The sequence below is a fragment of the Indicator indicator genome, chromosome 14 (assembly GCF_027791375.1).
Source record: "Indicator indicator isolate 239-I01 chromosome 14, UM_Iind_1.1, whole genome shotgun sequence".
In the NCBI taxonomy this organism is placed as follows: Eukaryota; Metazoa; Chordata; class Aves; order Piciformes; family Indicatoridae; genus Indicator; species Indicator indicator.
The window spans coordinates 14,699,757-14,710,499 of NC_072023.1; the positions used below are offsets into that span (position 1 = coordinate 14,699,757).

Below are 10,743 nucleotides of genomic sequence, written 5' to 3' on the forward strand. Positions count from 1 at the left end.
GCGTTATAACCCGAACCTGAGAGGGCGCTCCCACTCAGGAGGCGACAGCTCAGGGAAGCTCTTCCCTTCGCAGGGCTCAGGTGCCATCCACAAGGCGGGAAAAAATCCCTTCACCGGCAGGTGCTCCTGTCCCTTTAAGGGGCGGGCCTCCCCCGCCTGCCGGCGCTGACTGGCTGTCCCTGCCCACCGCCCTCTGCCCTTCCTGGGCGGCCGTTAGTGGCTGTGAGCGTTGCGGGCGGGCGATGGTGGCGGGAGGGGCCGTGCGGTTGCTGCCGCTTTCCCTCTTCAGGCGGGCTGCAGGGGCCAGGCTGATCTTGCACGGCTGGACGGCCACGGGGCGCGGAGGGCTGCATGCTGGCCGTTGGGTCGCGGTGGCCTTGGCGGTGCCCACGGCGGTACCCGCGGCGGTACCCGCCGGGACCGGCTGGAAGGGGAGGCCGGGCGACTGGGGGCCGGTGTGGGTAGGGGAGTGCGGCTCGGAGCGGCCGCCCCAGGGGCTGCTGCGTCGCTTGAGTCTGGTGCTCCAGCTGGGTCTGCGGGCCTGTGGGTTGCTGCTGCGCTTTGGCCCCTTGCTGCTGCTCTACCCTCTGAGTCGCTTGTGGCCCGGCTTGGGAGCGCTGTGGCTGCGGCTGCTGCGGAGGGCAGCTGAGGCTGCCGGTCCCACCTGTATTAAGCTGGGCCAGTGGGCCAGCACTCGGAGGGACCTCTTTTCTGAGGCCTTCTGTGATGAGTTTTCTAAGCTGCACATTGAGGTGAGCCCGCACCCGTGGAGCCACACTGATGAGCTCCTCAGGAAGGCCTTCGGTGAGGACTGGAGAGGCATCCTCGAGTTTCAAAGCCAGGAGCCAGTCGGCTCGGGCTGCGTCGCCCAGGTATATAAAGCCTATGCCGACCTCACAGCAGTCGCTGGCTCCCAGGTCAAGGAGGTAGCACGACGCTCGGAGTTACGGTCTGCTTTTGAAGCATGGGAAGTGTCAGGCATTAGAGGCCTCCTCAGCTGGCTGAGGAGGAGGAAGAGCCAAGAGATGTGGGAGGAGAGGAGCAGGGAGCATCTGAGCCCATCAAACTGCTCCCGAGGAAATCCTGTGAGTGGGATGTCCCTTATGGAACTAACGGCCAAGCCACTCCTGAACGCAAATCCCTCATCAGCCAGACATCTCACGCCTGTAGCCATTAAAGTAAGTCGGACATTTGACCGGTAGACGTGTGAAAATGGAGCATGCTGGACAAAGCCAATCAAATCTAATTCCCATACAGATCAGTAGCTGGCTAGGGCCAGGTAGAGCAAGAGGAGTGGCACTTGTCTCCCATAATGCCTTTTCTCAGTGCTTTGATTCCAGACAACTCCAATCCAGACTTCCAGTGGTCCCAGCTTTTTAGAGCCCAGAGAGCTCAAGTACACGTACAGCCTATGGCACCTGTGATGTGCATGTGGCTACCAGAAATGCTTGCAAGGGCCCAGTTGATATGAACATCTTGAATGTTAAGCTTGGTTTCACCTTCCAGAAAATGAAACCCCTTCTCACATGGAAAAATCTGGAATAGAGAAGTTCTTTTCTTACGTTTGAGCTGTTCCAAATACTAGTCAGTGGTGTGTGGCATGGAGAGGGCAGGAATGCAAAAGCAGTGGAAAATGATATTGGGTGCGACTATAGGCTCCAGCCTAACTTTCCATTTGAAGATTATAATGTGTATGTTTACAGTTTAATCCATGGCAAAATGTGAATTCTTTGGGGGACTAGCTGGGGAAGCCTTCTTAGCTCCCAGTTTTATAAGCTGGGTTCTATCTATTTGGAATATATCACTTTAGCTGACTGAAATAGACTGCCCTTCATGGCGTTTTGGGGGCTAATTCTGCCACTGTACATTCTTGCACAGGTCCTGCACCCTGGGCTGGTCCATCAAGTCCAGATGGATCTGTTCCTTATGAAGATGGGTAGCCACATCATTGGACTTCTCCCTGGATTTAAGTGGCTGAGTTTGACAGAGATTGTAGAAGAGTTTGAGAAGCTTATGATTCAGCAGGTGTGTGCCATGCTGTGGTGTGCATGTATTGAAATAAAAGTTCCCTTAGTCTTGCTACTGGCAGGCTGTAACTTCATACTGCTACTTTTTAAATGGTTAGATGAAGGCTTGCATGTTCTTTGGTTATGGTCTTTATTTTAATCAGTCACATAATGTTAATGACGTGAAAGTTTATATGCTCACTTAGATTTAAAAATCTAAGTTTGAGTATGTTTTCCAGTGAACAGCCTGAAGAGCTAACTAGACTTAGACACAATCTGTTTTGCAGTGTTGTGAAAGACAAATACTGAGGTGAGGAAAAGAATCTCTTCAAACAGATCCTCAGATGTGTGTTTACTCTTCAGTCCTAAATGTTTGCAGTCTGTACTCACTGGTTGTGTTTGTTATCACAGAGGCATATATATTGTCATAACTAATATACCTTTACATAAGTAAATAATACATTCTATATTATATTATCATCAGACTCAATATTGGTGAAGTTAAGCTTTGCAAATAGATCTGAAATGTTCTGATTGATCAGTGTCTTCTAAAGATGCAGTCTTGCAATTTCCTTACTACCAAAACTTTAGAAAGGTATCACTACAGGCTTAATTACACTTATAGTTCTATTAAAATGAACTATGATATGCTAATTTTCATTTTTGTCTAGATTGCCTGAAGTCTGTTAGAAGCTTTTGAAAGCCTTAATTATTTTTTGCTATTGAAAAAAGTCTGCACAGTAAATCCATGTTGTAAACTGTTGACTGTATTCAAATGTGATTTGAGGTCATTAGTACCAGGTTAGTCTGGCAGAGCTTTTGGTGTATGTGCTGAAGACGGTGGATTAGATGAGCAACCAATAGGCTTAGTGCAATTTTCTTTTGTTTCTTTCTGAAAGAACAAGAAAAAATCTTGGGATACTTCCCACTGCCATGTGAGCAAGGCAATGCAAGATTATCCTGCCTCCTTGAGCTGTAGCAGCATGCAGAATAGATGTCCTTGTGTCACTGACGAGCTGGGGCCACAACTTTGCATAGTGGGTGGTTTTGCATGTGCTACATTAAATTTTTTCCTGGGATGGCTGCCTCCCTGTAAAGTGAGGCTAGGGTGATTTTTCTACCCTGTCTGCCTGCCTTGGTATTTGGACAGTAAGCTTTGGTTCAGGCTCACTCTGCCCTTGAAAATAATGCAGTCTTGTTTTGAGACACCATGCCTATAGTAAGCATCACCCATATTCTGAAGGTTGCGAGCCATCCGTTACCCAGTCTGTTACTCTGCTGCTCCACCAGAAGAGCTGTAAGGATATAAGAAGCACTCCTATTTTTTGCTTTTGTTCTGGCTTTCTGATTACTTTTATTGCTATTGAGTATTGCATCGTACAGGCATACCCTTGCACAGGGTCACATCTAATTTTAATTGCACCTAATTTCCAATCTGCTTTTTCTTTCTCTCCTCGAGATTGATTTACGCTATGAAGCCAGAAATCTGGAGCGCTTCCGACAGAATTTCCTAGATGTCGATTTTGTGAAGTTTCCAACTCCCCTTTGGCCTTTGGTGACGACAGATGTTCTCGTGGAAACATTTGAGGCAAGAATTGCAGGGTTTGGGAGTGGTAGTAGCAGTGATAAAGCCCTTAGAACATGCCAATAAGGTGTTTTTTTGAGAAGGAGCTGTCAGAGGCAGGAGGATGCTTTTCTCTTATTTGCTTAAAAAGATTGCTGTCCCTCCTCAGTGTCTCTTCAACTTCCTTTGTTTGTAAGCAGTGCATCCCAGAAGACAGGCGGCAGACAACTCCATAGAGAAGTGAACATTGGGCCTGAAGCCAAGCAGACCAGCAATGTGTCCAGCCACCACGTGCTTGCCTGTGCTTTGCAAACCATTACCATGCTTCAGCTCTCCTTTGTGGTGGGTCAAAGCAAGGAGCTCAGCAGTCTGACACTTTCTGATGCTTGCCTCATTTCCCTTGTGGATGTTTGAGTCACAGACCAAAGCTACTCTCAACCTTAGCTTTTGTGCATGTGATCCTGGCAAGAGTATTTCTGCTCCGGGCTATATCACACCCTTTCTGAAGAACAAACTCTTGTTTCTCTCATGTTCTCTGTCACATTAGGTACAGCTTCTACTGGGCAGGTCCTTTTCAGGGGTTTCTTATCAACTCTGCCTTCCCTCAACTCTGGGCACCTAGGTTAAGGTGGGACACAGGGTGTGTTTGACTCCAACTCTCTTTTTTTTTTTTTTTTTTTTTTTTTTTCAGGAGAGTGAGCCTATTTCACACTACCTGCAGGAGGAGACTGCCACAGAGCTGAGGCAGAGACTTGCAAAGATGGGCATGGACATGCTCCTAAAGATGGTAGGCACTTGGCTGAGGCTGGAAGGGAAGGTTGTCTTCCTGCAGAAGCTATTCAACTGAGTATTAAGACAATGTGGCTGAAAAGAAAGCTTGTTTGCTTCCCATGTCTCCTACCCTTCTCCTCATGACCTCAAAGATACAAGTGTGCCATTTGGAGTCAGCCCATGGGCGCCAGGTATCTCACAGTAACCCAGTACTTGGGCTGCTCAAGCACTGTGCAGCCCCTGAAGCGGTGGAGGGAGGGTCTGTGTTTCATATGCAGTGTGACACAAGGTCTGGTTAAAGCCTGGGCTAGATACACCACTGCTGTAGACTGACACAGAGCTTCTAACACAGCAGGACAATCTGCTTGCATGCAGTAGAGCTGTCCTATGCAACTTGACCAGTGCATTGCCATAGTCCCCACATACTATAAAGTGCAATGTAATTAGCAAATACCATACTCTGTGGAGACTATGGATGTAACTCCCAGGGAAAACAGCTAATTTCTTCATTTACTGACTCTTCCTCCAAAACTGCCTTTTTAAAGGAAGAACTAAATATGGAGTAAAGAAAACAATCTTGACCAGGTTCAGCTTACAATTTGGCTTCTGGCTGTCCTGTTGTGTGGTTGAAATAATCACAAATGCTCTGGAAAGCAGTGCTGAGAAAGTGACAAATTGTCTCAGGAGAAGCTGTGAGAATCAGCCGGGGAGATTGCAAAAGAACCTCACAGTACTGAGTGCATGGGCAGTAAGTGTCAGATGAGATTCAGATGATAACTGTGTTATCATGCTAGGGTGATGGTGAGTCCTGCAATTTCGACTCCATGGTGTAAGACAGACTCTGAAATTGCTTTTCTGAATGGTAAAAGCTACGGTGGAACTAGAGTAGTGTTATACTAACATTGAATTCAATGGTTAGGAGAAGAGCAAAACCCCTTTTCAGCAGTAGAAAAGAATTAAAAAGAGTAAAGCAAACCCATTTCTTGAATATTCTGCAGTTCTAATCCCTTGCTGTCCAGGACACTCCATTTCAAGGGCTCCAATAGAACTAGAATTCACCAGAGTGAATATAAGTCTATTGTATGTGGTTTCTCAAAAGAGAATGAGAAAGATATAAAATTATCAGGAGTAATGTTTGCAGGCAACACCTAAAAAAAAAATTTCATTTTTTTCACACAGCTCCAATTATTTGTGGCAATTAGACAGATTTGTAGGAGAAATCCATGAAATACAAGGTGGTCTCCTTGGCATAGGAAGTCCTGTAGTCCCAGGTGCCCAGGAGGGTTAGTGGGGAAGTGCTTGCCTTCTTGCTAGTCCTTTCTGGTGCTCACTGCTATATACATTTGTTTCCTCCTAACTTGTTCTCCTTATGTTTCGATACAGTTGTAATGTGGGTTGGTGTCCCAGACTAGACAAACCACTCACTCTAATCTGTTCATAATAGCAAATAGCCTATTCTTACTGTATTACTCTTTGCCAAGGCCTACCAGTGTGCCCCCATTTTAGTGGTAATTTCCAAAGAGCACTACTCTTCCCTGCTAGGACTCCTGGGGGTCCTACCTGACTGCTAGCAAACACAGGGTGTTGCCTCAGAGCTCTGCTGACTCCCCTAGGGTGAGTAGCACTCATGCCAGTTCAGCACAGCTGGTCTCCAGCAGAAGCTGTTTGCTGTGTGGATGCATAGGGTGGTGCACATTAGCTGTGACAGTGAAGAGATCAGAAACGAACCTTTGTTTGCCTGCGAGTTTTGGCATGGGTAGGTTTGGTTGAAGGAACTGCTCTGACTTTCCTGTCCTCTAGATCTTTGTTGACAACTTTGTCCATGCTGACCTGCACCCTGGGAACATCCTGGTTCAAGGCTCTGCTTATGTCAGCACTGGCTGCAAGGAGCAGACAGCCATTGTGGACCTGTGTGACACACTCGTGGTGGAAGTGCAGCCACCTGTCAGACGTCTCTGCCTGGTGCTGCTGGATGCGGGAATTGTGGCGGAGCTGCAAAGCGCTGACCTGCAGAACTTCCGGGCTGTCTTCACAGCTGTGGTCCAGGGACAGGTGAGGCATCTCATCTGGCTGGGAAGCTGAGGCTGGGGAAGAGTCTGATGGCTGAAGTGACAGCTTTCTCTCTATTTCCTCTTATGAACCTCCCTAAGAGGAGATTTGCTGTTGTGAGAGCTATACCCAACACAGCTAGAGCAAGGCGGCTGCCAGAATCGAGTGATTTCAGTGGCCCAGGAAACAGAAGGTGTTAAACAGGAAGCACTGGCAGCCACTCCCTGGTCAGGAGTGCTTCTGCTGCAAGTTAGGACTGCCTGGGAGCCTCTCGCATTTCAGAGGCTGTTGCAGAATCTGCCAGGTTTTGCCAGAGAAGAGGAGGGAGTGGATTAACATCTTGATCTTCCATACACGTTCCCTTATAGAATCATAGAATCAAGAAGGCTGGAAGAGACCTGAAAGATCATCGAGTCCAACCTGTCACCCTAAACCTCATGACTATCTAAACCATGGCACCAAGTGCCATGTCCAATCCCCTCTTGAATACCTCCAGGGATGGTGACTCCACCACCTCCCTGGGCAGCACATTCCAATGGCCAACCACTCTCTCTGTGAAGAACTTTCTCCTCACCTCCAGCCTAAACCTCCCCTGGTGCAGCTTGAGACTGTGTCCTCTTGTTCTGGTGCTGGTTGCCTGGGAGAAGAGACCAACCCCCACCTGGCTACAACCTCCCTTCAGGTAGTTGTAGACAGCAATAAGGTCTGCCCTGAGCCTCCTCTTCTCCAGGCTAAACAGTCCCAGCTCCCTCAGCCTCTCCTCATAGGGCTTGTGCTCAAGGCCTCTCACCAGCCTCGTTGCCCTTCTCTGGAGCCTTGCTGCTGGAAAGCCCATGTGATGTCCTCCATTTTGTTGTGTCAGTGTCTGTAAAGAGGGGAAGCAAAACAGATGAGGTGGGTCTGGCCTCTGCCAGGCTCCTCTGTATAAGAGGAACTTACTTTATCCTTCTTCCTACTTATCTCTCATGGATTATAGACTCCAGTGCTAACGTCTATTCATTCTGAGAACAGGCATGAGTGCTTATGCTTGCGTGTTCCTGTTTCTCAGCTCACTGTATCTCAAGAGGGACACATTTGCCAAAGTATTCTAAGGAGTCAGTGCTAAACTCTATGTTCAGACCCATCCTGTGCTGCCAGACTGACTCCTCAGCTACTAAGCAAAAACTGCAAGCATTTGTTTGCAAGTCATTCATGATCCACAGGTCAGAGTGGTTCCAAGGAATGTTTAATCAATAAGGTGATAGATGCTTTATATCTATATAAACATATGTAACTTTTATACCAAGTCACATTGCCAAACCTGGGGCCTCTGTCTCTGTATGTGGCTGTCAGACACATTTTCCAAGCAGAGCTATAAAGCCTTTTACAAGTGAAGCTTGGGGCTTCTCTGCTTTCTCACCAGGTATCTGCTGGTGTAGACTCAGCTTGCTTTTACTCTGCAGTTTGCAAATGGAAAGTTGGACTTGGCCCATAACGGAGGTTAATACATGCTCTTTACTCCTCTGCTGAGAAGAAATGCCAGCCCTGTGAGTTTTATTTTCCTCCCTGAAACTTGTTTGTGTTCTACCCTATAAGGCCTGTGAGAGAAATAAGTGGGGTTGTGCCAGATAAGAGTTTTTGACCAGTTGTGCTCTTTCTGTACCTGCTTCTTACGATTCACTTGGTCTCCATTGTTTGGATAGGAAAGTATCTCCCTGCTGTATATCTCCTCCAGGGACCTATGCAGCAGAGGCCTTCCAGGGATGATGTGCAGTTCCCTATAGGCCTGCTGACATCCATGATGCACGTTCTGAGTCTCCCTTTTGGCTTGCTTCACAGGGGGAGAGAGTGGCAGAACTAATCCTGCATCATGCCCGTGCTAACCAGTGCCAGGACATAGAGCGGTTCAAAGCTGAGATGGCAGAACTAGTGACCAAGGTCCGAGGGAACACCATTGCCCTGGGAAAGGCAAGTGCAGTGTCCTACCCTGGTGTAATTCCATGCAACCTGGCTTTTAGAATGATCCATGTGCGGAAGCCAACTCTGATCTCATCAGCACCACCAGTGTAGTATGTGCTTTCAGACTCAGCTACAGCAAAAGTCCACAAAATCCTTTATTTTCTTCTAATTAAAAACTCCTGTAAGTGTTTGGGGGTGGGGGAGTTTTTGTGGGTTGCTTTTTTAGTTTTTTTTCTTTCTTGTTTTTGTTTGTTTTCTTTTAAAATCTCTTAACACCTGCAGTTCCTTGTGAGGAGTTGCTGAGCCTGATGTTACAGATTGCATCCTGTTAGCTAAGGCCAGCCTTAGGGCACTTCAGAGAGTATCATATGGTAGTACAGAGCACATTGGTGCATGATGTATACTACTGTGGAGTCAGATGTTCTCAGCCTTCCTGGGCTTCCAAGTAAGCAGAACATAGGTCACAGATGAACTTCTTATCCTAGGCAGGATAGGGGGGAATCATATTTGATGTTGGCTGTTGTCAGCTGGGGAATCTTGTCCCACTACCCAAACCCAAATGCTAACAAACACAGTCCTGCCTGTCACTCACTTGGCTTGGTCTTTTTGACCACAGTTTTTTTTGATGTGTTGTTAACTTCTCCTTTTGCATTCCAGCTTCAAGTGGCAAATCTCCTCTCCAATGTCTTTAAACTATTGATGACTCATAAGGTGAGGTCCTGTTGTTGTCTGACTTCCATAGCTAGAAGTTTGTTTGGGGAAGGAGAACTACTGGGAACATGAAGGGCTGATGAGGGAGTGACTTCTGAAATGAAATGTCCTGAAGTCCTAGAACAGGGATTGCAGGAATGCTCTTTCTCAGGCCTGGTACACAACCTACAAAGACCAATTTCTGCTTTGGTGGGTTTTGTCTTAATACTGCATTTACCAGTTGATGTTTTCTAAAAGGAATGTTGCTGTAACACCTTTTTCCTATTTTGTTTAATAGTCCAGAGGCAAAAATGAAATGTAATCTATATTCCACTTGTATATCATTGCATGCTTTCTTTTGTGGACCTCTTTCTTGATACAAAGTTACATAACAGCACTAGACCTAGCACCAGTGAAATAAGTGTTTACTTGTTTGTTAGAGGCCTCAAAAGTGAGGACTTGCTTACAGAACACATTCCTTCTTGCAGCTGTTCGTATTTGGGGGATGAGTTTCCATGGTTGCAATGAGCTTTGGAAATCAACAGAGCTAGGTAGCCTGAACTAGAGATGAGAAGGGCCATAGGACTATCCAGTCTGCAGAGTCTCCCTAAATATTCCTTAGTTAGAGGTTTTTGTCCTTAAACCTCATTAAGCTGGTTTCCAATAATATTAAATATAATTTAGACCATTACAAAGCACGTCCTCCCAACTCCAGGAATTCTCGATGCCCTGGTATGCTTTGAAACAATCCTGGTGCCTGGTAGCGTTTCCTCTGATCTGTGAGGGTCTTTCATGACCATTCAGAAGGTTACACAAGTGCATGTGTTCACAAAGTAGATAACTACACTACCAAGGGTGAGCACTCCTAAGATCCTGATATTTGTGTGGAACAAAGAAGTTATCCCATTCCTCCTCTTGAAACTGAAAAGCAAACTCTTGGGTTTCCTTATGGCACTTAACCTGAAATGGTCTTATTTTGGGGCCTGTTCCTGGATTTGGTTGTGCTCTAAAACTCAAGCAAAGAAGTATAGTTTCAGATGGGTGTATGCTTTCCCCTCAGCATAGCCAGAGCTGGTACCTCAGTGGAACGGGCTCAGGAAAATAAAAGGTCCACTGAGTTCATTAAGTCACATGTGGTTCTAGGTGAAGCTTGAGAGCAATTTTGCTTCCATCATCTTTGCCATCATGGTTCTGGAAGGTCTTGGTCGTTCATTGGACCCTGAACTGGATATCCTAGAGGCAGCTAAACCACTACTCATCAAAACTGCAGCTTCTGTCCTCGAATAGACTCCTGTGGCTGCTGCCCTCTTGCTGTGCAGGATTACCCATGCCATCTGACAGAAGCTGAAGGTGTAAAGCCACAAACATCTTGGGAGAAATGCTCTGCAGTGTTGCTCTCCATTGACGTTGCCTTCAGTCACTTCAGCCAGGTACCAGGCATGGGGTGATTGGAAGGTCTGTTCCAGAAACCAGGAAGACTTTGCACAACTGGAGAGTTATGACTTGTTAACACAGTTGTATGAGCTAATGTGCTCTGGTAGTTTTTGAACTGACTTACTGTGTAGCTGAGGTGCTCAAGATCACTGCAGCCGGATGAGGAAAGCAGTCTTGTCTTTAAGAAGATGTTAATTGATTAAGTCTGTTTTGAAATATATCAGGTTAAATATTTAATTTACTGAATTTTATGTGTCACTGTGGTACAAGAAATGATTTTCTAACATCACC

At 46.6% G+C, this 10,743-nt stretch overlaps 1 protein-coding gene across 1 annotated transcript; it reads left to right on the forward strand.

Annotated features, from left to right (window-relative positions):
- Positions 1 to 242: 242 nt before the first annotated feature.
- On the forward strand, positions 243 to 10,375 carry ADCK2 (aarF domain containing kinase 2). The gene is made up of 8 exons (XM_054386933.1): positions 243 to 1,178; positions 1,879 to 2,025; positions 3,466 to 3,594; positions 4,262 to 4,357; positions 6,142 to 6,393; positions 8,209 to 8,337; positions 8,986 to 9,039; positions 10,162 to 10,375. Exons 1-8 carry the CDS (start codon positions 243 to 245, stop codon positions 10,303 to 10,305), a joined length of 1,887 nt encoding a protein of 628 aa, XP_054242908.1. The 3' UTR covers positions 10,306 to 10,375.
- The last annotated feature ends 368 nt before the right edge of the window (positions 10,376 to 10,743 follow it).

Coding starts and splice junctions, on each gene's coding strand:
- ADCK2 (XM_054386933.1), top strand. CDS start 243: ATGGTGGCGGGAGGGGCCGTGCGGTTGCTGCCGCTTTCCCTCTTCAGG. Junction 4,358..6,141: donor TGGACATGCTCCTAAAGATG/GTAGGCACTTGG, acceptor CCTGTCCTCTAG/ATCTTTGTTGACAACTTTGT. Junction 6,394..8,208: donor CAGCTGTGGTCCAGGGACAG/GTGAGGCATCTC, acceptor CTTGCTTCACAG/GGGGAGAGAGTGGCAGAACT.